Source organism: Diceros bicornis, chromosome 10 (genome assembly GCF_020826845.1).
Source record: "Diceros bicornis minor isolate mBicDic1 chromosome 10, mDicBic1.mat.cur, whole genome shotgun sequence".
Lineage (NCBI taxonomy): Eukaryota > Metazoa > Chordata > Mammalia > Perissodactyla > Rhinocerotidae > Diceros > Diceros bicornis.
The window spans coordinates 62,728,370-62,755,114 of NC_080749.1; the positions used below are offsets into that span (position 1 = coordinate 62,728,370).

At 38.2% G+C, this 26,745-nt stretch overlaps 1 protein-coding gene across 1 annotated transcript in view; it reads right to left on the bottom strand.

Annotated features, from left to right (window-relative positions):
• Positions 1-14,139: 14,139 nt before the first annotated feature.
• The window catches only part of FRZB (frizzled related protein), a 33,500-nt gene continuing 20,894 nt past the window's right edge, over positions 14,140-26,745 (bottom strand). The window contains exons 3-6 of the mRNA XM_058548649.1: positions 23,169-23,234; positions 19,119-19,323; positions 18,665-18,728; positions 14,140-15,553 (exon numbers count right to left, since the gene is read on the bottom strand). Of these exons, the coding sequence (XP_058404632.1) occupies positions 15,437-15,553; positions 18,665-18,728; positions 19,119-19,323; positions 23,169-23,234 (452 nt within the window). The 3' untranslated portion in view covers positions 14,140-15,436. The remainder of the gene's footprint in view (positions 15,554-18,664; positions 18,729-19,118; positions 19,324-23,168; positions 23,235-26,745) is intronic.

Genomic DNA, 26,745 nt, shown 5'->3' on the forward strand with positions numbered 1-26,745 from the left:
TAGCAATCAGTAAATTACATAGCATGTCACACTTGATCAATTTTTACCATATTAACAGTGATTACACTTTTCTCGAGTTTCAGTGGGAAAGCAAATAATTGACCACAGCTGGCAATATTTTATTTTACATGGAACACCACAGTTGGAGGAACTCCAGCCTAACCTTGAACAGGGCTTTAATTGACTGCAAACATTGCAGGGCAATGTCTTCTGCTGGCTGACTTTCTCTCCCTTGCTAACCTTTCATTTGGTGTCTGAATATTTTCAAAAGCACACACAGGAGTTACATAGTCTTCGCTGAGGCCCAAGGAGAACCCAGGAGTCCAACAAGCTTTATTCCAAGAATGCAAAACAACCCCCTGCTCGTGTAGGATATATCGTAGGCTCTTGTAGACGGCAATGTTTGGAAACTCATTTGAGCCCCTCAGGTTTTACAGCTGTTTCAAATCGATAAGCAAGGATAATTAACTTCAGAGGACATGTTTTGAATACCAGTAATTCTTGCCACAGGATTTTTATAAACAAGAATAAAATAAAAATGAGACGAGCAAAGGAGAAATAAAAAAATGTTTCTACCACTTAGGTTTATAGCCTTTTCCTGATAACTTACCACGTTTTACCTGAGTCAACTGATTAAACACAGAGATGTTCTATGAGTGACTCTGTGTGTGTGTGTGTGTGTATGTGTGTGTGTGAGATGCAGCTTTGTTAATATCATATTTCTCCATTTGGCAGGAATGTTAATATGTAGTTGCAATAGTTTTGATGTTAGAAAGATATGTCAAATCCATCCTACCTGTATAATCCACAATTTGAATCAAGATGTTGTATGATTTAGACTTTAATTTCCCTAAAGATGATTAGTTTTCATTGGGCACTGTAAGAAAAAGGAAACAAAAAAGATCATAGGAAACTTTTTCTAGGACATATCCTTGATTTACTAAAAATAGAGACAGAAGCAAAGAACCCAGTCTTATTACAGCTGCTTTTTACTTGATAGAACAAAAAATGCTGCTGTCAGCAGTAAAGGCACTTATGATCCACACTTGAAATAACAAAAATAATGCTTAAAAAATTAAATTACTACAGTATGCCATACCCTAATCTTAAAAACAAAATTAAGGGGGCCGGCCCAGTGGTATAGCGGTTAAGTGCGCACACGCTCTCAGTGCTTCAGCAGCCCGGGGTTTGCAGGTTCGGATCCCGGGCGTGCACTGACACACCGCCTGTCAAGCCATGCTGTTGCGGGCGTCCCATATAAAGTAGAGGAAGATGGGCACAGATGTTAGCCCGGGGCTGATCTTCCTCAGCAAAAAGAGGAGGATTGGCATCGGATGTTAGCTCAGGGCTGATCTTCCTCACACACAAAAAAAATAAGGATCAATTGAAATCAGCTGATGAAAACATTTCCATTTCAAATAGTCATATACATATATTTTTATATATATACACATATATACATGTACACTTCCCACGAATCTAGGCTTCTATAATATAATGTTAATTTTAAAACTTCGATAAATCATTTTAAATCTTGTATATATTTTCACTATGTGCATGTCAACATAAGGATAATTGTAAATTATTTACTTTCAATTTTAAAACAGGCTTAAAATGTCTGTTTGCATGGGGAACAATTTTTTAAGTTAAACTATTCTATTTTTAGCAGTTTTCAAGCTTTTCCTTTCAGTATTTTCAAAATCTTACTTCTAAGAAAACGTTGACCGGTGACTTTAAAAATGCCTCCAGATGCTGTGGGCTGTTTCTCGTGGCCTCTGCCGGGTTGACGTGGCCGTTGATGCTACACACCCTATACCACCAGGGAACAGCTTCAGGGATAAAAGATATCTCATAGGTATTTTATCCCAGGCATTATTTCAATAACACCTTAAACCGAGATGTCGTTTGGAGCTTAAAACAATTTATAAATAATTTAAAGTGGTAAAAAATGTGTCAAAATTGTAATCTATTAATAACAAGAAAATAACTTCACGCCTTTTAAGAACTGGTAACTTAAGTTTATGTTACCACGCCACATCTACTTGCCAGCGAATGCAACCTTTATTTGATTGTGTTTTTTTTAACTCAGCCTACATGTCTGCAGTCCCTTCCTTCCACGGGTGTCAAATGCAGCTGCTGTGTTGGTACAGGGTCTTTTGTACCATCACGTGTGGGAATTTAGTAACCTTTTCACTGCCACAATCAGAAATAACAAAGAGGTATGTATTCATTCAAGATAAATTCTTAGCATTAATAGTTGGCCCAGGACTGGTAAAGTTATTAGACTGGTTCATATCTGGTTCATTGTGTTTCCGCCTTGGTAAAATAAGCATTCAGCTAGCGTTCTCATGCTGAAGGCTAGACACTAGTTTATAGGGCAAAAGGCAACAGGGCAATTTAACTTTTCGTTAAGTGTTTTCCCATTAATTGGGCCACACATTCTTACAAGCACCATTGCACACAGTTTGGTCCTGAGAAGATTTGCAAGCGTTTTGTATGTCCTTTGTTAGTTCCAACATACAGCTTCTCCTTGATTTAACAGACTACAGTTATACAAGACTTTTCTTAATTGCTTTTCATGCATAGTTGGGAGAAACAGCAGGCAGCTTTTAAGCGACGGTTTTGTGGCCCGAAATGGTAGCTTAAAGTGCCTCCTTTCCTGTGTTTATTGTTGACAATTCAATTAGCATGCCAAAGCAGCTGCAGGATCTAGAAGGCAGGGGCAACCGAACTGCACACACAACTAATTTTATTCATATACGAAATAGGGGGCAAAATTAGCTGGGATGCATTTATCTTGTGTACTTACTAAAGAACACAACAGACAGGAAAGTCTAGCCGGTTTTCCCAAATTTAAATTAATCTTGTGGAAAATCAAAAATTTAAGCTATTGTTTTTCCATGAGTGGCTGATGACAAGTTATCCATTTTCTCACTCCTCAAGATTTAACAAAAGCCACACTTGGCAACAATGAGATAAAGACCTCATATTCATTCAGGGTTTTCTTTTAATAAAAAGTGATCTTTTTTTAACCAAAGGTAAGCAAACAAAATAAGTATCATATAAGGGTATTTTACGGATAATGCAGTCAACAATGATATTTTGGGTAGCCACAAGCACACTGAATTGTTTAGTTGCCCTTGGTAGTTCCAATGTAAGTGGTGAGGCAGCTACACGGAGGTAAGAAAGCCGAGGGGACTCTAGGGGCAGGACGAGAGAAACTCCTGGGGTGGAATCTGGCTCTGTAAGTAGGTGGGGGGCTGGCGGGCAGGGCGTGGGAGGGGGGACAGTCTCCAGGCAGAAGCTCCACCTTCTGCTGGTGCAGCCGCTCTCTGGAGCCACATGCCACCCATTCCCTGAGATGCCTGTTAGAGCTCAGAAGTGACTGCTGCGTCTCCAGGTGCTCGGCCATGAGATTGCCTACAGCAGCATGGATGACCATCAGACCCTTGGCGTGTCCCAGCTATAAGGAGGGATGGGTCACTTTTCAGAGTCCGTGCTTGGTGTAGTTGACTTTCCAGGTGGTAACACTTCCTTCTTAACGACTTAGGTTTGACTTTGGACCTCACTGTTGGCTGATGACTGCAGAAAGTTGGAGTTGGAGGCAGAGACCTCACAAGGAAACAGCTTGGGGTGACAGTTCTATCCGCCCTATTTAGTTTACATACCAAAAATTCTACAAAGGGCAGAATTTGCAACTGCATTACTTTTCTTTCCAGCACTATCTGCCAGGTCTCCTGAATCATTCCGTTATAATCCTATCATAGTCTTTGCCTCTTTTTCTACCTTCCAAAATGTGTTTATCTTATCATTAATTTGTACTTCTTTAGAGTTTAACACTCTAATGTCAAACAACCCAAAAAGTATTATTTTCACCCCTAAGTTCTTATGTTGGCTTACCTGTTGTGCTTATCATTTTCTGCTACATTCCTCATGCCTACATTTTTTTTTCTAGATTAGACTCCTAATCAAATACTATTAAGCTTCAAAATAAGTATTTCAGAAATTGTGTGTGTGAGGGTAATGGAGGACAGAAGTCCCATAAAGATAAGATGTGAAAACTCCTAGATCACCAACTCTTATCAAAAAACAGAGACGAATCTGAAGAAAGGGATTCTGAAATAAGGTGGAAACTCATTCATACAAAATCCATTCATGGAAAATTTCATATAGAGTTGAATTCTGAGTGGACCCTGGCACTCTTCGTGTTATATAGTTACAGATATCATTCCCTAAGAATCTTACCTTGCAGCCTAATGATCTCTTTCCTGAATTCCAAAGTTGTTTCAATACCTGTGTACTTTCTAAAAGCCTAATGAATGAAGGAAATTGTTTAAGAATAATACAACTGGGCTGGCCCCGTGGCATAGCCGTTAAGTGCGAGCGCTCCACTGCTGGCAGCCCAGGTTCAGATCCCAGGAGCGCACCAACACACTACTTGTCAGGCCAAGCTGTAGCAGTGTCTCACATCAAGCGAAGGAAGATCGGCATGGGTGTTAGCTCAGGGCCAGTCTTCCTAGCAAAAAGAGGAGGATTGGCATGGATGTTAGCTCAGGGTTGATCTTCCTCACAAAAAAAAAAGAATAATACAACTCTTATTGCATTTGCACTACTGATTATGTATACTAATCTATATTCCCTAAGGAAAAAATAAGAATGTTTTGGAAGTCCAGCATAACAAATTACTATCGCTTGTATATCCATTTCACAGCTCTTCTAAATTGTCTCTTATGCTATAGACACCATGCACAAATACAGATTTGTCAGGATCCTAAACCCTCATATTGTGTTTAATTATAGTTGACACTTAGAACTTTCAGTTACACTTGGAAGAAATTAGAGAGCCAGATTAGCCAATATTTCTCTTCCTTGCTTATTTGCAAAAATGCATATTTAACTCTGGGAAAACATCTCCTAACTGAAACCTCCTAAATTCAAGGTCTTAATCCACAGGCAAACACAATGTTGGCCACAATTCATGTATGCTTTAAAAGCCTGGTCTGTTCATTGATTGGAATGATTCAGTGGTGGTCATGTAATTGTTTCTCACAGGCCACTGAGAAATGTAAACTAACTCTGACAACAAAGCTAAAGTCTGATTTATTAAGATGGTATGCATATTTCACATACCTAATTCATTCCTGCACACTCGAGTAGGATTAAATAATGCAGAATCACATCTAACTCCATTATTCTGCTTTTATATCACTTTCAACGAGATTCAACATCGACGTATTTATACATATAAAGCCATATCCATTATAATATTAATAAATGCCTTCTCAGATATTCCTAATATAACTTTTTCTGATTATTGCAGCCCTTTGGTAGTGCTTCTATCCAACCTCCAACACATTTTTATTAAGAATCTTCTAGTTCCATATGAAAGTAACTCTTCAATTGAGCACTTCTACTCAATCCAGTTTAGAAGCTTTGTCCTGTCTCAGTTATGCAGTGAAGAACCAGCAGAAAGCACAGAAATAGGAACTTTATATAGTTTAAAAATATGTTACTTTTACCAAATAGAGGTTGGTGACTCCCAAATTTTTACCTATAGCTTTCTTCTAAGTTCCAGACTCATATATCTGACTGCCTATTCAACATCTTCCCATTGAGTGACTAATAAATATCTGAAACTCAGTACAACCAAAGCAGAACTCTTTATTCCCCTACAACCCACCCACCCAATTTTTCCCTTTCTCTAGGCCTTCTCTACCCTAGTAAGTAGCACTATCATCAATCCTGTGGCTCATGTCAGAAAATTACTCAAGTCATCTTTTACTTTTTTCTCTTACCAGCTCCCTACATCCAACCCATCACCTAGTCCTATGATTTCAAAATCTAATATGTATCTTAAATCTGTCTACTTCCCTTCATAACCACTGCCACCACTCTAATCCAAACCACCATCCTCTCTCACCTAGAATATTGCAAAAGCCTCCTTTCTCCAATCACGCCCCCAACCCCATATTAGTTCTCTTATAGAGTATGAGTAATCTTTTAAAAACATAAATCTGATCATGTTATTCTCCTGCTTAGAATACTCCAATAGTTTTACATATCTCTTTGCCACAAACCAGTCTCCCTAATATGACCACCATGGCCCTATATGTTTGCCCCTGCTAACTTCTCCAACTTTCTCCCCTACCTCTCTCCTCATTCCCCATTCTACTCCCTCCACAGGTCCTCCAAGTGGCTAGGCAATTTCCAGCTTCATAATTTTCAAATGGCCCTTCAGCCCACCTGGACTACTATCCCACATCAAGCATGGCAGACTCCTTCTTATCCTATTGGAATCAACTAAAATGTCTCTTCCTCAGAGAACTCTTTCCTAACCACGAAGCATGAATTCAGACTTTGTGAGCCCTGAAACTTATCCAATTTGGGGGAACTGTTTCTGTGGAAAATTTTTAAATCTTAAATTTGCAAATTTTACAAAAACACATGATCATGGGACTCCTTAGGACCTTGGAAGAGGCCAAGACAAGTGAAGGACCTTGAAGCTTGACTTCACCAACTCCACAGTGATTCTAACTCTATGATCACCCTTGGTAAGCAGGTCCTTGCCCCCTCCGCCTCCACCCTTGATAGTCTCTATTATTGCATCCTATTTATCCTTCTTAGCACTTCTCACAGTTTGTCACTCATCTTATCTGCCTCCTGCATCAGATTGTCCGTTCCAGCGGGGCAGGTACCATGCGAGAACGCCCACCGCCAACCATAGCATCTGGCACAACAGTGCTCAGTAAAGACTGGCCCTTGAATGAGTGAGTGACAAAGTGTCCTTTGAAATTAACAGTGCTAGATAAATGTAAAGAACTATTTTACAATTTAAATTTGCATGTCATTAAAGCAGGCTTGTTTTCCCTCCCTTCCTCCCATGGGAAGAAGAAGCTTACAGCATGGCACGATTCCTGGTGTGGAGGAAACGATTGCTATGCCCTCTCTAACCACTCCAAGCCTCAGGAATTTTTAAGGCCACAATCTAATATCCAGAGACAAAAAAGCCATTTGTCCTGCTTTGGGCCTGGTTACGTAGGTCAAGATCACCGTCCTCTGTGTTTTGGAGGCAGCGTTCTGCTTCAACATGGCTTCTGGCTGTGGTGACACTAGACAGGGGCCAGGGTGCCAGCATCCTCTGTGGAGCCCTGGACTCTTTCTGGCCCCAGGCCTATCCTCTCTGGATATGTTTGTGCACCCATTGCCTCACCCATTCATGTTTTTGTTAGTCGGCCTGACCCCATCATTGGAAGATGTTTCCCCGCTCTCCGGGCTGTGGCTCTGAGAAGGGGGTTAGGGAAAAGGCCTGGAGTTTGTCTCCAAGGAGAGATAACACCTGAACCCAGGCGTATTTGGAGCCAACGCACTCCTTCCTGAGCTTGAAGGAGAAAAGTGGGACTTGAAATTTTACTGACTTACTAAGATGATATTCAACCTAAGTCTGAAATACTTTCAAATTTGGCTATTTAAGTGTAAAGTGTTGAAAAGAGTACTTGAAAACAAAGCATGCCTTTTGTAATTGTCACTAAATGTTTCATGTAACTTGACATTTCCTTGTGCTAAAATCTGCAGTGTCACTTGCCAATAGCAAGAATAATTATTAAACTCTAGAATTACCTACCAATGGAGATCATTCAGTGTCTTCCAGCACACTCTCTTTGAATGGGATAGTTGATCCATAAGCCACTCTCTTCCTTGGTTTATATTTGGTTTTACCAGGATTAGATAAGAGTGAGTGGGTTGCTTTCAAGTCTAGAATGCTACAGCAATCTTGTCTGCCTTCCGTTGAAAATCTCTGAAAGTCCTCAAAAAAGTATAAGCTGCACAAATACAGAAATGAATCTTTTGCATTTATATGAACAAACTGCATTCCATTTGTTGAGTGGCTCAGGATCTATGCCCTTCATTTGTGTCTGACAGGTTAAACAGTCAGCTGGAGTGTATATTTTACGATTAAATTGACTGGGGCTAGGTTAATTACGGTGGCAATTGAACCTCAATCCTGTGCCTTGCAGATTGAACCTTAGTGTGACCATATTCAGCTCTAAGCTACAGTATATCAAACACAAACTTCTGACTGGAAGCAGTTTCAGAATCAATTTACATTCAAATAAAAAGGCACTCCAGTGAGAGGTACATTAAGATGTTTAAATTAGGGGGCATGTGGGATTCATCAAGCAAGGAAAGCAGTTGTAAATCAAGCTTATGGTGAATGGGTTAAACACACAAGAGGGTTTTAGGGCAGGAGCAACACTTCCTAGTATCTTTTTTCTGTTTCAGCAACTTTTAAATGGAAATGTTAAGGAAATAGCAAAGAGTAAATAAGGTTTTTAAAAATGAGAACTACCAACCATATTTATGGTTTTTCACTATCACTGGTGTGCCAGCTTTAAAAATAAGGGATAATCAGCACTAGGAACACATGTCAATACACCAGACCAGAATGAATGGGAGGGAGGGCAAGAGAGAAATGAGACCAGCAGTTTGAGGGACTTTTCAAAAGAATTACCCTTTGTCTTTGCTTCTTGTGTAGATTCTACCATCTTGCATTACATGTGGATTATCCCTGCTGGATTACCCTATTCTACTTCTTACCTTCTATTCCTAGCACCAAGATTGCAACAAAATAGGTGTCTGTTGAATGCGTGTGCAGTGAACGAAGTGGTACTCTCTGTCTGGATGTTTGAGCACTCATTCATGCAGGACTTTATTCCTAAAGAACAAACAAATATATTATTGGGTAGTCAAATGGATCCTATGAATAATTGTTTAAAGTGGGAGGCTAACACCTGCCTTTCACGGCTCTCCCCTTTCAATCCGCTTTTCTCTGCTCTAGGCACCGTGCGCTCTCATGCAGCTTCAAGGGCCTCTTTTGGTCCTAGTTACTTAACTGATACTAAGAAAATGGTGATGATACATTTGTTTAAGCCCCTCATTTTAAGCAGATTCCTGAAGAGACTAATGTTCGACCCAAAAGATTGAATCTCTAATGGTAAAATTTTAGGCAAAGTCCAATTTAAGCATAAGCCTAAGCTTTCTTAGCAGTTAAGCTAAGCCACCAAAACTACCTGTTTCATTAAATCCAACAAATGATAAAATAATTCAAACTAGTTAGTGAGCATTTGATTAGACCCACAAAGATGGGCAAACTACAGTCTGAGGGCCAATTCCAGCCTACATCTTGTTTTTGTAAATAAAGTTTTATTGGAACTCCACCACACTCATTCATGTACCTATTGTCAGTGTCGGCTTTTGAGTCTCAATGGCAGAGCTTGCAACAAAGACTTCATGGTACACAAAGTCTTAAATATTTACTATGTGTTCCTTTACAGAAAAGTTTGCTAACCCCTGGATTAGGTTGTTCCCTTTTTCTGCTGGCTCTTTGGTTGTCTTCTGTTTTTCCAATATGTACTAGTTCAAGCCCTTATGAGTTATCCTTATTTCCCAAGTTTCAGTAAAAGCTGCCTCTGTTTTGAGAACCCTCAGTGTGTAGCCTGGAATGCAGAGCTTGCACTTTTAAAATGTAAACACTTTGTCTCAATATAATTTTAGTACTTCTGGAACTCCCTAGGAAATGAGAAATACCAAGAAGCTCCTCTGACAAAATTCAACTCATATGAGAATACATATCTTTGCAAGTGGTCTCTCCTTGCTCACCTAAACTATGAACAATAACCTTTTTGGGGAGCCAAATTTTTACCAATAATATTAAGAGAAAATTGCTTTACTTGGTTTGCTCCTTTGTGTGAAATAATCTATTACTTACAATGGATACAGTAGTACAATATAAAAACCCAATTTCACTTACAAGTTCAAAAATTAAGGGAATTAATCTGGAAGTTGACATCTCTATAGAGACAACCTGCATAAAGATATTAAGCTTTCTGTAGGTTTGCCATCTTCTATATTTGAAGGTGGTTGGAGAAATATTTTGATTTTTTGACTTTCAAAATAAATCATAATATTTGGAATAAAACAACTAAATTTATATTAGCGATATAAATATTTGTAGAGTACTTTGTAGTTTTTCCAGAATCTCATCTTTCTTAAAATCGAATGAGTATTCCTTCAGTCTCCCGGTCGTGCTACTTTCTAAGCACATTTGCCTCACTGGAGGAGGAAAAGGAAAAAGATTTCAGTCTTCAACTTAAGGATGCGTCGAAGGGATTTTTTGAGTCTAGCATCTTAAAGATGGAGGAGAGAGAATAGGGCAGGAATGGGATCTCTTGGAAGCCACTTTTTGTTCTTGGCTTGGTGAACACTCACTAGATCCCTATTTGAGAACGTGTGTACCTCACAGAGAATATTCAAGAGTAAAAGAGGGAATAATTCTGATATTTATTAAGCACCTCTCGTGCTCCAAGCACTGCTCAATAGGCTCCTTCTGGCTCAACTCGCCGGATCTTAAAACTCTGAGAGTTGGCTAAATAGCCAGTGAGTTGCAAAGCGAGAATTGGAACCCAGATGCCCTAACTCCAACACTCTTTTCAAGATGTGCTAAGGGGGCCAGTTTGAATGATTGACTGTCTCTAAGGAAAAGGGAGTGTGGGCAGCTGTAGTTCCAGGCTAACGGTATTGGGTGTGCGAGAGCAGCTCAGGACAAGACTGCCTGGATGGGTGATCTGAAAGAAACCCAGAGACATTTTATGGATATTGATCAGTGGATTTAAAGAATATCAGTTTCTTTTATTTGCTTCATGCGTGATTTTCTAACAATTCTGAATATACTTACTGTAGGCATGTTTTTGATTTAATTAGCCAAGCAATATGAGGAGAAGCAGAATAGGTGAGAATGGCCAAGAGGAAAAGAGATGAATGTGTGCAGACAGAACAATGCAGTCTTTGTGGGTATAATATTTCTGAGTTTCGTGGTTCTTTTTAAAGCTCTGATATATCACTTGTTATAGGTCATAGGGAAAGAGTTTTTCAGTGGGGATTTTGTTCATATAAAATCTATACTTTGGCCTGGTTAAGTCATGATGATTCACCTCAAATTCTGATCTTAATGCTAGGACAGGGATCCCGTCTCTGAGCAGCCCTGATTTCCCCAGAGTCACCAAAATAATGTAGCAATAAAAACATTAGAGTGAGCCAGATCAGCTTTATTACCTTTATTCGCCATCCAGTATAGATAAGAAATACTTTGTTCTATTTCACGACTACTTACCATCTCAGAGCTATCCTAAGTTTCATACATCACCCCTGACCCACCCTTGCTGATGCCCCAAACTTTCCTAAGATCCAACCCTACAGTTGTAACATCATCCCATTTCATGACGTTAAGCGTGTGTGGAAGCGGTGATGGCTGTTGGGAAGGGCAGCCACAGCACTACTATATAATAAGTGGTGTCATCCCCCTCCACATCCTTGTGGTTAGTGGGAAGATCTTTTCTGCATTTCCTTTCATTTCTGAGTCAGCCTCCTCAACAGTCCACAAATCCTTTCCTTTTGGACTAGACAGGCTTCCCTGAGCACATCCTTGCCTTCCTCATAGCTCCTTGAGTTCTCAACACTCACCATTCAAAGCAGAAACCACGAATGATATGTGCATTTTACCCAAAGAAAAACAGCTTTAGTTATCTTTCAACATGTTGAATCCCTGTCGTAATGAAAATATTTAACGAAAGCAAGCAGAGGGAATTAGGTTATGTAGAATAGTTTCTTTCCTAGATTAGGGAGGACTCAGGTGGAGGGAGGGATAAGGGAAACGCTCTGAGAAACGAGGATGCCAGTGGAAAGCGCCATTCTGCTTTCATTTGTAGTAACCACCAACGTTTAATTCCAGCTTTCCCCCTGGCCTTGTGGAACACTATTAACTCCATACTGTTCTCCAAACTCAAGAGAAAACAGAAACAGAGGGAAAATACCTTTTTCTCCACTGAGAATCATATATCTTTAAACTATTGATGCCAAAAGAATCGCTTTAATTGTTCATTCACCTGCTTATCCTATATGAGAATCATTGCACTGAAATTTTTATCTCCTAGGTGTGGACAACTGAAGAGTTGAAGTGACCGTATTTGCCGTCACAGTTGGGACTATATGATACAGGCTTTCTGACATACAGTCGGTCGACCTCAGTTTAAGAAAACATTAGCCAGCCACTATGTGCCTGACACTACGCTTTTTCACAACGTCAGGGTGGGTTTCTCTCTTTACCAGCAACTGTAATAGTGGAAAACACGTAACTTGGGAAATAAGAATAAGAGGGTCTGAGTAAGTGATGCTACTTACATAACTCTGAAGTTCTAAATCCTTGATTTCTTCATCTGTAAAGTGGAAATAACAATACCTACTTCCCAGATTTTCAAGGATTACATGAGGTAATACACATGCAAGTGTTTTGTCACTAGCCACTGTTAGACATTATTACCCCAAAGAGATAATTATCAAAGGTATGACTATGCTGTTTTTTCTTAATACAGCTGGCAACCGAATTTAAAAATTCTATTGGTTGGATTTCAGTGACATTAGAAATCTCTGCTTTACTTCATTTTTTACCATCTTCTTGAATGCTTGTATTATTTAAATATTAAAATTCAGTCTAAATCAATACCAATCTTGAAATACTTAATATTCTAGTCATTTGTTGAAAAATAATAGCAAATAATTCCTTGCAGAAGGCATTAAGTAGTGCTATTTACTCAGTGATTATAATTTTTGTATTTGCTTTCTTAATACATAACAGATGTGGAAAGACATGGATTTGTCCCATCCCACCCCCAAATGCTCAGTGCAACATATGGCACCGAATCAGATTACACTCTGTAGGTGACACAGTAAAATACACATGGATCCAGGAAGAGAATCCAAGTTTGCTGTTATTTTAATTTTTGCTAGTTTATTCAGCATGCATCTAACATTTTGTTGTTATTTGGCTAGGAAAATTAAAATCCAGAAGGTGAACAAAAGTTTCCAAAGAAATTTTAATTTCATAGATCTCAAGGTTACTGACAAGGATACATATATATTAAAATGCTAGTGGCTTTGAAAGTTAGTACCTGTCAGAAAGGCCTGTAGAGAGGCACTAATGAGATGTATTTGTATTATGGCAACTGCAGAGTAGAAATGGTTTAGCAGCCTGATTAGAAACGTGACCATCATGATAAAAATCATGTCATCCCCAAAGAGGCCTACACATAATTTATTAATGAAGATATTGCAACTATCAAACTTAAATACCAAATGGACTTTATTCTGCACTTCATACCATTATAAACTATAAAATAACTGACAAAGCCTCATATAGATAAGCAAAATCAAGCATCGCCAGTATAGATCATTAAATGGAAGGTGGCAAAAAACACTGCCGAGTCTAGGAATCTGGTCTTTTGCTTACAAATATCATAATTGTATATGTATTGAGTATAAATTGCATCACATCTCTATACAGAAACTAATTATTACCTCCCACCCCCCCACTCCCCCACCCCAAAAAAAGAAAGCCACAGGGGCTGGAAACATTGTGGTTTTCATTGTACACCAAACCATTTCATCACTTAAAATTCCTTACTATGCTTTGGAAGTGTCAGAGATATTTTGTGGATTTGACAAACAAATTTCTTTAAATCTCATGCAGTTAATTCTTGCCCTTCTTCCCATAGTTAACATGAAAAAGGCATGAGAAAAACAGGATGATACAGAAACAAAACTTTCTAGTCCTCAGTCCTTGAAGCTCAAGTTGAGGCACAAATATCAGGATGAGAGAGCCTGAGGTGCAGTTCCTCCACTGTCGCACTTCACTACTCCCGTGACACCCGAACTCACCTTTTTAAGCCTATGCCAGCAGCATCTAGAAAGAGATGCCCCTGCCCTAGCCACCTGAGACTCAAGCCCAAAGGGCAGACGGCAGAGTTATCTGAAAGCGACCGTATGGCAGCTCCAAAGCCTCTGCAGTCCTCATGTGGGCAAAGGTGGGGACTCCTTCTTCTGGGATTGTGGAAATTGTTGGGGTTTGGGGTCAGTCAGAAGGCAAGGATGTCCTCTTACTTCCAAGAGAGAATTTAGATGAATTATTATTTACCGTTTGGGGAAACTTTTGTTCAGGAATGAATTTCATTGCATGATTGTCCTTGCAGAAGGAAACACAGTATCATTTTGCTTCATAAGTGTTTTATTTTCAGCAAACCATAGCTTAGAAATTTGGTTCTAATATCAAACATGTAAATTGAAGGAAATGAGATTTTCAAGTGATTGGCACTGGTTCTCAAGAACCCTACTGGAGGAAGGAAGTAAAAGCATCTGCTTGTTCCCTGCCATCCCTGGAGATCGCACTGCAGCTTGGGTAATGAGAATCTGCATTTGTTTCAAAAGTCAGAATAACCTCTCTCCTGACAACGGTAATTCCTTTTATTAGGCATATTTTACTGAGCATTAAACAGCACAAATCCAAATGATAAAGCGCAGGCTAGTGCATAGGCCTGTAATTCAGTCCAGCTTGGGTGTAGTGCACAGACACATACATAAAAAAAAAAAGAAAGAAAAGAACCTTCATATTTTACCATCCTGCAACTAGAGCATTTTATAGAGCTACATATTTTTTTAAAATATGGTTAATGCAGCAAGTGAGATTTATTTTAAAAGAAGAAAGAAAAAAAAGACTTACACCAATGAGTTTATTTAAAAGGAAGCAAATTAAACAGAGCTATGCTGATAACAGCAGATGTCTAGTTATAATTTACTTCCCTAATGCTTATTAATATATTCATAAACAATTCAAATGTACTGCCAAAAGAAAAATGCTACTCTTAACACCCCAATGGCTACTGGTTTCAGTTGTGCTTCTCAATCAGGCAAAACATTCTTCACCAAGCTCCTAAGACTGTTTATTTTGCTTCCTGCCAATCTTGCAAATAATTCATCTTGTGTGTCATTTCCTCCTAAATGCTTCCTGCTGCTTGATTGCTTTGCCTGTGTGGCATTTGATTTCCAACTGCCATTTTACCTTTATAAACATCTAGAACTTTCTAAGCGTGAGGAGAATGCCCAAAAGGCATGGGAAAATGAGGCTGTAATTACATCAGCAGAGTATGTTTTACAGCATATCTAGCCTTCTGTATATACCAGAAATCTCTCTTTGCAGACAACATTGCATTCCCAATCCGGGTGCAGAACAGTAAATTAACATTTACTCCAGCAAAGAGGCCCTGGTATCAACATGTTTAATTTATTATTATGGCAAAGAACAGTTTTCCCATGATTAGTGAAATAGAATACATATAATATATTTAAGGATCTGCATCCAGACCAAAAAAAAACGGAAGTGGGGAGGGGGAAAAAAGCAGAAAACAAAAGAGAAAATAAAAGTAATATCAGTTACCACGTGATTTTTGTGGTAAAAATAGAATACGACGTGCAATAGTGCAATTTTCCTTGCTAGTCCAGCAATGCAAGTCTCAATAGGAAGTCCACTGACATAGTTGCTGCATTTCGGGATTTAGTTGCGTGCTTGCCGGGGGTTAGCGTTTCTGCCCGACTTCTGACTCTGGGTGGAATCGCTGGGACTGGAATCACTTTTATTCAGTCCAAGATGCTGGAGCTTCATATCCCAACGCTGCAAAATTTAAAACAGAAGATGGTCACATGCACTGATCACCAGGGTCATCATTTCTATTATTCTAACAACTGAGTAAGGCTGCAAAGTCAGATCCAAAAGCATTTAACTACTTTCCCAAAAGTATAAAATCCATATCCCAGGGTAACAACAAAATTGATGTTATATGAACATAATTCTCTGATTTTAAAACACAAAATTGGCCACTTCTAATATATCGGTAATTCTGTCATAGCAAACCTTAAACTTAAAATTTCCACGTCAGTAAATGGTGACAAAAATATCTATCGATATCTGTGGATAGTTCCTGAGGTAACATGCACAAGTCTGGCGCTTCACAGATGATCAACAAATGGAAGATTAACACAAAGAATTCGAAGGAAGCGCTCTTCTTCCTTTTCCTCTCTTATGACACATAAAAACACAGCCTTTTTAAACCTATGTGATTTGAGCAGTGAAGAAATTTGAAATTTGGGGGAGAATGGGGTCTCTTAAAAACATTTTTCTAAGTAATATCTACCAAGGGCAACAAACAGAACAGACAAGTTTCTGCCCTCATTCTAAGATTTACGAAGCAGATGTTACCAATGTTTCTAATAACCACAATCAAGTTTACTAATATTTCACATTAACAATGCCAATAATGTTTACATAAAATAAGTTAAAAGGAAGTTATATTAGGGGTATTATAGGCAATGAATAAGAATAAGGACTACGGCAGTACCTCTCAAATTTCAATGAATATAGAAATAACCTGGAAATCTTGTTAAAATTGCAGATTCTTATTCGGTGGGTCTGGGATGGGGCCTAAGATTTTTATACCTAACAAGCTCCCAGGTGATGCCAACGTTGCTAGTCCAGGGCCACTATGAGTAGCAAAGAACTAATGTCCGATGCCCAAGTTCAAATTCTAACTACATCAGTTACCGTGAGAAGTTTCTTGAACTTATTAGATCTCATTTTCATCATTTACACATTGGAATTAATAGAATCTGCTTATAAGACTGCTCTGAAGATTAACAGTTGAACAATGTATCAAGTGCTTAGTACATAATAAATTATCATTTTTCAACTACTGAAAGTAATTCTTCATTTTAGCACACTTTACTTCACAATCTTATTGTTTTTCATATTAAAAAACAGTCGATTCTCAACTCCCCAAGACAGGCCAAATATCTTGAACAATCTGCTGCAACAGAGACTTAGGCAAACAACAATTTGCATGGCAAAACCATAAAAAGGTCTTTATTTAATTCTTGATCTATCCACTGAGAGCAAAAAATCTGCTGAAAAGGGCAATTCATTAAAAAAAAACAAACACACAGTATCCTACATAAAAACTCTTTCTTATTACATCCTCAAATTGACTGGAAAACTAAAGTAAGGATCTCAATAATTCTAGCCAAGAGGGATTTTCCATTCAAGGTCTTTAGCCCTGAATATCTGCATACGAATTAAAAAACTGTTCAAATTATTGGTTTAATTCTTCCCTTTAAACGTTTATATCCAGACCGAGAATATAAATGATTTCACAGTAATAAGTGAGTGAGTCCCCAGAAAGCAATGGAAAATATGTTTCCCTCACTAAGGAACAGGACAAACGAGACATGTGCCCTGGGTCTTGATATGATGATAATTGCTTTGGTACGAAAGAGAAGCCGCAAGCATTGTTACATGCTTTGCAGCAGGGATGTTGAAAGCTCTTCCAACTGGTACAAGAATTTAGGACAAATTCCTGTTCTGCATTAGCAAGCAGAAAACCAAATTAATAAAAGGACAGTTAGGAGATTTCAGCATACTAAAGAAGAGCCACTTTTTAACAAACACCAAACTAATTGAAAAGAGATACAAATAGAGAACTCTCGCATATCTGAACTTGAAATACATCTTACTTTTGACAAATACATGAGGAAAAGAAGAGCTTACTGGAGGGTAGTTTCTCCCTGTAAAACAACGCCCTCTACATTTTCGTAGTCCACTTACACTCAAATCTGTCTGCTGTGTCACGTGCCAGATGTATAAGATAAACTGCCCAGGGGTGTTTAACTTACCCTGTAAATGTTTCCCAAGCCTTCAAACTCACAGAGAAAGAGGATGTATTATGTTTGGTAAAATTCCCACTCTCGCCTCCCCTTTTCCCCTTCCCTGCCCACTACACACACACACACACACACACACACACACACACACACTCTCTCTCTCCCCCCCCCCACCTCTCTTCTTTATTTTTAGGTCCTCTACACATACTCATCCATATTCCTTTCTTTGAAATAGATTTGCTTAGTACAGTAAGAAGAAATGGAACCTTCCATATTAAGGTAATTTACTGGGATTTTTAAAAAATGCATCACTTCCAGAATCTAAGAGTCACTGGCTTAAAAATAAAACTACATTACTACTCTAAGGACCTAATTTGGTCAGATCTCTTACATACAGATGAATGTGGCCGCACCTTGTCCATAGGAACTGATGTCTATGCATCAGGACCACATTGGTAGTTTCGTAGCCATCCTTTATTCTTCTGTTCTTCTTTGACTTAACAGAACTGCAAATTTGTTCAAGGAAGCAATATGCCCAGCTGAAAAAACTATATTTCCCAGCCTCTCTTGCAGCGAGGGATGGACACGAGACCCAGTTCTAAGTAAAAGTTGCTAGGTGAGGCACTTGGAAACCCCTTTTTACTTCCCTTTTCTTTCTCCCTGAAATGTAGGTGTGATGCTGGAGGTGGGGCAGCCATCTTGTGACCTCCAGGTGAATGTGAGTATGGAAGCAATACCCTTAAAAATGGCAGAGCAGAAAGCCAAAAGAAGCCCGGAGCCCTAATGATAATGTGGAACCACTTGACCAGGACTGGACCAGCTACAGCTAGACTTCTCACCATGCGAAGTCAGGCAACTGTAGTTAGATCTCTGATACACAGACAGAGAACTCACTCCTCAAATGACATAGACATTAAAGACAAACTCAGTCCTTGAAATTAAAATATATACATAATCTCAGGTTTTGCTATTTCTCATGTAGTTGAGAACAGCTATTTTGTTTAAATGACAAATGGCTGGTTTTCTACTTTTATTTTATGTATATCACTTGGAACATAAAATATAGGCTTACCTTAACTTTTTTACCAAGTCGATCCTTCCATTTCTCAGCAATAGAACCTTCCACCAACAGTAATCTGTATTTTTTAAGAAACATTTTTGAAAAATTAAAACATACTACTGAAAAAATACAAAGAATCATTGCCAAGAAAGACTTATCTGTTTATTCTAGAATAGGACAGCCAAGTTTCAGAACAGTAATTTTTAACTACTTGGGAGTTATGGACCCCTTTAAGAACAAATGAAGGCACAATCCCTCTCCCCAGAAAAATGCACATCCACAAATTGCACACATACACTTTTCTATCCAATACATGAAATTGAGTGATCCAACTAAAACCTATCTGTAATCCCCTAGAGGGCAGAACAGATCCCAGAGTAAGAACCCCAAAGTAAGATCTCTAGAGAAACGCAATAAGGATGCGACAGGCGTAGAAAGTATTCCAAATCCTTAAGGAGGGTGTTACCTGGAACGTTCCTCGTCTTCATAGCCCATGATGATATACTCCTCGTTAACGTTAAGCGGAGGACACAGACAGCCAGAACTGGTGTAAAGGTTAACAGTGTCCCTTGGAATGTTTACCAGAGAAGCCTTTAGAATCTCCTTCACCTCGACTACTGCAGTCACATCATGGCACTTGGTCTTTACCTCTTTAACTTTAGCCCGAATGACTGGATAAAAGACAACAAAGGTGATAAGGTAACATGACACACAATAGGTGCCCCATTCCAAAAAGACAAACAGGCTCCTTTCTCTTCAATTCTTATCCACTTGATGCTCAATGGAGAGGAAAAGTCAACCAGATATTTTTGCCTTCAACAGTAGCATGTGACACACTGCACAACAGACCTGCCCCTTAATATTCAGCCCTCAGCCCTGATCCCCTTCCAATTTGCGTGGATGTATATATTTGTGTGTCTATATGCATGTGTGTGCATGTATTTCATTGTGAGAAATCAACAATCAAAGGTTGAGTGAATCTGATTTAATTTTCCTCCAAAATTTTATTTTGGATGTGTGTATATGCATATGTGCAGTTTCAATTGCTGCCAACACAAATTTAAACTATATTAATTTCACTATATGTAAAGATTTAGTACTTAAACGCACTTTGTTTCCTTGTCAGCATTCTTCTATCAGATCTATTAATAGATTTTCTCAAGAAGTGGGGGTCTCTTTAGTGTTATATAGTTGTCCTGTTCTACGGTTTTCCCAAACTGATTCTGCAATCTTTTCACCTTCCTCATCTTAGTCACTGTTCAGACATCAGTTCGCTTCTTCCTTTGTTTCAGTACAGGTTATCTTTTATACTCCCCTGTAGGTATGCTAAATTTTCTTTTTGAATAAAAACTGTCACCACTAGACCTTGTTTCCTCCATCTGCTTTGCAGTCAGACATTCCAACATTCCTTCTCCTCACATGCTATGGAATACAGTCTAACCTGTCCGTTGCATTAATCTACCTCTCTCAATGGATATACTGGCACCCAATTTATCTCACAAGAGTTGGTGTCACTTTTCAATATAAAGAGAAACTGCCTTACAAATAATCGATCCGGTTGCAAAGTCAAAGTATTTGACTCAATGTAGAAAGTACAGTTCTGTTTCTTTTCTGTATTTCTCCCCTTGTGGAAGAGCCAAATTCTTTAAATTCCTATTTCTGGTAAATGAGCTTTTTTTAAAAGGGAGAGTTTGAAAAAGCCTAGGAAGAAGTAAAAATGTCAATTAGCAAGAAGCCAATGGCTTTTGACCCTCATTGCTCTAGTTCAACATCCATGGATGTTCTACAGAGGAAAACACAATTTATCTACATGAATCCACTTTTTGAAAGCCTCTTAGGCACATATCTGCAAACCGTTTTCATCTGAGTCCCTTCCCACATATTTCAGGGGTTTTAGACTACAAAGGAATAGAAAAAAAGTAATCCATGAAAATATAAAGCCAGCTAATAAACCATTCCCCCATCAATGCCCCCACTCCATACAGAAACTTTCAATAACATTCCACCAGTACAACATACATACGACAGAAATTAAGTTACTAATTAATTCTGAACACTTTAGGACAAAAACCTCATTTTTGCTTCACAGATATTTCAATCTTCAGAGAATTAGTTGTCTCAAGTATGAGAACTTGTAGCCAACAAACTCTAACTGCCCAGCTGTCCCTGCCTGGTGCGATTTGTGAGTGAAGGAGTCCGTTTCTATTAGTGTCCTTTCTAGTCTGTATTTTAACAAAAGATAAGACTGCCCTTTTTGAAATGTCATTTGGGAGAATCAGATGATAAATTCACAACCCCAGCTAGCAGACATTTTTGTGTGTCCTGGCTTACGTGAATATGCTTCATAGCATCCATCAACCATAAGAGATTACTGAACTGTGCAAATGTTCTCAAACTAATGATTTATTTACCCAGTGTGTCTACTATTTTCTTTAGAAATTTTTAGCACATGTACCCACTCCAAAACAAATATCTCTCTACAAGACTTACTTTTATTATTCAAGTAATTTTGTTAAAGCTCAAGAGCTTTTAACTGAATTAATCTGAAGGAAGCAGAGGTTTTGTTGAATTATCCTTTTTCTCAATAGACACATGCAGATATTTAAAAAAAGATGAAAACCAATATATTTTAGAATTTACAATGTATTTTCTTTTCAGAGTTTTTCCTTCTATTTATTCATTTCAGTACCTGTCTTCCCCAAAGAAGCACTTAGTTAGCCCCCGAGAAGTGAAAATCCTTAAACTATGGGCAACCTGGTTATTGTTTGGCTCTGAAAAAGAAGTTACCTCCTTTCCACTAATTGTGATCTGTACCCCACTTTATAATATTCACTTCAGCTACCTTGTGATCTTCCCTTACCATGACTTGTAACCACTAGCGTTTTAGCTTTAAAAAAAAATAGCACCAACCATTGCAGCACTAAGGAAGTTGGATAAAGTAAAAATTGATAATAAGTAAAATAAATACAAACTCAACTAAATTTCCCTGACATAAAATTATTATACTTTTGTTTTTAGTATAACTGTACTTAAAAGTTCATTTAGCATTTTTAAATTTAAAAGCTAATCTCCTAAAAATTAAGACCTCCTTTTCCTGTGATTTTCACATCAATTTGTAGAGGAATGGGTCCTCAGATAAGCAAGCATTTGACTTCGTATATAAACATAACCTTTCAACCTTGGAAAGCGGGTCCATCATTGGCTGAGAGAAACTAGATTCCTCTTGAGTAGTAAGAAAAAAATAAAAATTAATTCCTTTGAAGAAAAACTTGGGAAACTAGGTGCATTTATTTTAAAGAGATTTAAGCACACTGAGAATTTTCAACCTTATACCTTTTAATACACAGTATTTTCAAAGATCAAAGATTACTCTTATAGAATCTTACTTATTTCTCTCCTTCCAAGTCCCAAAAGTATAAAAATAGAAATAAATCTGCTGTATATGTCCTATATCCTCTAAAATGAACACGTAAACTCAATAATAAAACTCTCATTTTAAAGTTCCCTTTAAAAATCTATTTAATTGCCATGTTTATTCATTAACTCAGCCTCAGCAGTCTTCTGCAGAGATAGTAACATGACCTTTATTAATCTCATAGATGCTAGGAAAAAAAAATCACAATAAAATGCCCATAGAAAACAGCAAATATTGTCTTATCCCTTATTTCATCAACTGGAAAACTCTATTAATGGATTCTTCCAAATTTAATGGTAATTGATATCTGTGACTTGGAAGCATGCCAGTACCCAAAAGTACATTCTGAATAATCAAAGAAAAGACAACTTGGGTTCAATAATCACAGATAAAATACAGATAATAATACATTCCATGGAGCAGTTGAGAAAATTACATAAGAGCGTATGGAAACCACCTGACCCAGTACCTGGCACAGATACAACAGGCTTTTCCCTCCTTCAGTTAAATTTGTCAGCTACATTTGGTTTGGTAGCTCTTCAATTAATACTTTATCAGAATGTCACATTTCTAGGTCAAGCTAGATAACAAAACATTTCCTTAATTGAATACTAACAACTTCCATAAGTGTTATTTTCCAACTCTGTTGATGTTTTCCATGAGCTGGACTGACTGAAGAAACCAAGTTTGACTCTTAACCAGCCCTTGTGCATTGAAAGGCTCCTCTGCTCGCCCAGTGAAGCACCAAAGGCCAACCGATGACCCACGAGGCTCCAAACACTCGAGCTCAATGGCTCTTCAGCCTCTTAGAAAGGGAAGAGCCCCCCTCTAGTGTGAGACATATCTCCGTGACTTAACTGCACGGTTCTAGCGTACCAGCAGTGCTGCCTGCTATTTTTCAAAGTCAAGCATTTGTTAAGAATTTTAATTGTTTGGAAGAGGAGGCTATTCTCTTAAAGTTGTCCTTGTTTCTTTGTTTTTAAGCCTTATTCTTAAACTGCTCTACTGATTTACACACACACACACACACACACACACACACACACACTCACTCCTTTCTTCACACAGCAGTTTAGAGGTTGAATATGAAGTTATCCTTACCATAGTTGTAATTGTTTCGGAAATAGGTCTTCTGTGTAGCTCTAATAGGCTTACATTTGCAGCGTTCTGAAAAATACATTTTAGCTATAAGCAAAATTTCAACATTAGCTTTCTTTTGTTTATTCACATTTTTTGGTAGCTTAGATCCAAATTTGGTGGTGAGGAGGCTCTTAGCAATTCTATGTCTCTGATCTCTTTCTCCTGGAACTACATTCATGTTTATTCTATATATATAACCTCTTATTCAATGTCGGTATGCTCACAAGTTCCTGCTCTCCAACACCCAAATCCTGAGGAAATACTGTTTTACCACCATGCATGAGGAGACCATGACCCCTGAATCCTGAAAGAAACGTGCTTAGTGCTTACAGAAGTAGAATCAATGCCTATTGAAAGGCACTGTTCTGCTTATACTCAGGTAATTGGTTTACCTCAGTGGAGTACCACCTGCATTCATGTACGTTTCACCGATTACACAGCACTCCTCCAAATATTACTTCCTGGATCTAAAAGCAACTCAGTGAGATAAGCAGGTGTTATTACAACAAAGTGAATTTAGTTAAGTTCTTAAGAAGAGGGACCATGAGCCCCTTCTATAGGCAGAATAGCTGCCATTTAACTCAATGATAGTTTTATGCTTATTGGAGGAAATTATTATTTTATATATATATATATATATATATATATATATGGAGTTCCATGTTTTTTAAATATCTGGTAAGTAGTGACCAGAACACATTTTCTATGTAATACAGGTGTATGTAATAAAAATTCTAATTATCTCAAAATATTTCATATATAGGATAAATCATTTAACATCTTCAAGAGTGGATTACTATACCTTTTATAGATTACTTAGCTAAGAAATATATGTCATGTATACATCATAACCATGGTAAATTGTTAGTCATTAAAGTCAATGTTAAAATAGAAAATAATACACAATTACTTTAGAAAGCATTTTGGTTTATGTAGAGATTCCTTTAAAATAGTACCCCTGAGAAAGCTTCACTAAAAATGAAATGGTGGCGCAAGCGGTTAAGTGCGCGCTCCGCTGCAGCTGCCCGGGGTTCGCAGGTTCGGATCCCGGGTGCACACAGACGCACCACTTGTCAGGCCATGCTGTGGTCGCGTCCCACATAAAGCGGAGGAAGATGGGCATGGATGTTAGCCCAGGGCCAGTCTTCCTCAGCAAAAAGAGGAGGATTGGCAGATGTTAGCTCAGGGTCAATCTTCCTCACACACACAAAAAAAAAAAAAGTTAAAAAAATTTTTTAAAAATGAAATGGTGTTTCTTCTATTTTGACAGAGAAAAAGGTAAAAAAGAACACATGAATCACAGAAATGAAGCCAACAAAAAAATTTTGTTTAAAAAGTGTTTTATGTTAGGGCCGGCCCGGTGGCGCAAGCGGTTAAGTGCGCGCGCTCCGCTGCGGCGGCCCGGGGTTCGCTGGTTCGGATCCCGGGCGCGCACCGACGCACTGCTTGGTAAGCCATGCTGTGGCGGCGTCCCATATAAAGTGGAGGAAGATAGGCACCGATGTTAGCCCAGGGCCGTCTTCCTCAGCAAAAAAGGAGGAGGATTGGCGGATGTTAGCTCAGGGCTGATCTCCTCACAAAAAAAAAAAAAAAAAAAAAAAAAAAAGTGTTTTATGTTAGCATGGAGACCAATAAAAGGCAGAAGCTTTTGTTGACCACTTAATATTGTATTTTCTAATCAAAATCAATTTTATTTCCAGTTGACCTTATAGATAACGTGCTTTAAAGTAGAAGTCCCGAGGAGAGTAGCACCCTTATCACAGCTTTTAAGTTCCAGAAATAAGCATCTCTATTGGGGATAGAAGCTGTACCACAAAGTAGTAACAGCAACATTGGTTGTTCTCGCCCATGAGAGAGGTGAGTTTTTCAATGCTACACACAACACTTCCCTTGTTCTGCAGATAATTTTAACACACAATTTCTATGGATTAACAATCTCTGCCCAATAAACAATTGGTAATATCAGTGCTGGTTGCTATTTTGAAGACTCCTCCAAAAATAACTTCCTTATTAGCAAAACGTTTGTATCCCCATTTAAAAGAAAATGGAAAGTTGTCTAGTTCTGTTGTATAGTTGCCTTTATTTTGTACTGAAATGAGACTATTTGTGAAGAAATAAATGCTATGGTCTTTGATTTACAAATTAGTATCACCCATATATAGATATGAACTTGTGCTTCTCTATCTATTTAAAAATTGACACCCATTTATCAAAAATAATGCACATAAATTATGTACATATTTGTAATTCTTCAGAAATTTGCAAGTGTGGTAATAAAAAATTATTGGTGAGGCCAGCCCAGGGGCCTAGTGGTTAAGTTTGTGCACTCCACTTTGGCGGCCCAGGGTTCACAGGTTCAAATCCCGGGCGCAGGCTTATACACCGCTCATCAAGCCATGCTGTGGCGGCGTCCCATATAAAGTAGAGGAAGATGGGCACGGATGTTAGCCCAGGGCCAATCTTCCTCAGCAAAAAGAGGAGGATTGGCAACAGATGTTAGCTCAGGGCTAATCTTCCTCACAAAAAAAAAAAAATTCTTGGCAAAAATATACCAACTGTCACCGGATTGAGTCTAATATAATGTTAACACATAACTTTGCTTAAAGCATAAACAAATGGATTCCGTAAAACTTCCCAGACAGAGATTTCTCAAAAATTATATCATAAAGTGATTTAGGAAAATTTCAAGTAGGTATTTACATAACTATGTATACAACTACATATACATAGCTAAACTATTTCCTCATAGCTAATGAGCTAAGCAATTATATTCTTGGAACTAAATTTTTTTCATCCTCAACGTACCTGTTTCTCCTGCTGGCCTCAGATGTGGCAATTCCACACGAAATATATGAGGCCCTTTCTATGATCCAATCCCTAGCTCTTGCTATAAGCAAATATCTGTCTAGTTGAGGTAACTAGTAGCTCAATAAAACAACAGAGTAATAAGGAGAAGTGGAATTTTATATGCCCAAGGCTCAAATACAGAACTTCCTTTCACTTATTTATGCTAGCTCAACCCATACATATTCATATCTGAGGGTATTCATGAAAAGTGTATCTTAGATCAATAGATCTGAAGGATTATCCGTCTTCTAAAGTATGTTTACTCATATCTACATATATATCCCCAAAAGCCCAAGAACTGAGATTGCAAAAAATCATAGAGGGATATAGCGCATGCATTATTCACTATATTTTCTCGTACCAGCCACCCCAAATCAGACTGTAACAGCTTCTTTTTCTTTACTACAAACAGTTTATTTCTTTTTATTGGGCCAGTACCATTATCATCATTTCTACTCTAATTCACTAAGAATTCTGCTAGTCATCTTCCTCTCCTGGCTTCCCAATGGCACATCTGTAAATTTTGTTTTCTTTAGTGGCAAAATGAAATCTATTATTTACTGAGCTTCACGCAAAAGCCATTAGATATCAATTGGCTTGCATTTCACTGTTGAGAAACTCATAAAGGGAGTGACTCGGTGTTCTTATCTAAGGAAAAAATATGAAAAAATTAAAGGAGCTGGCTATGACA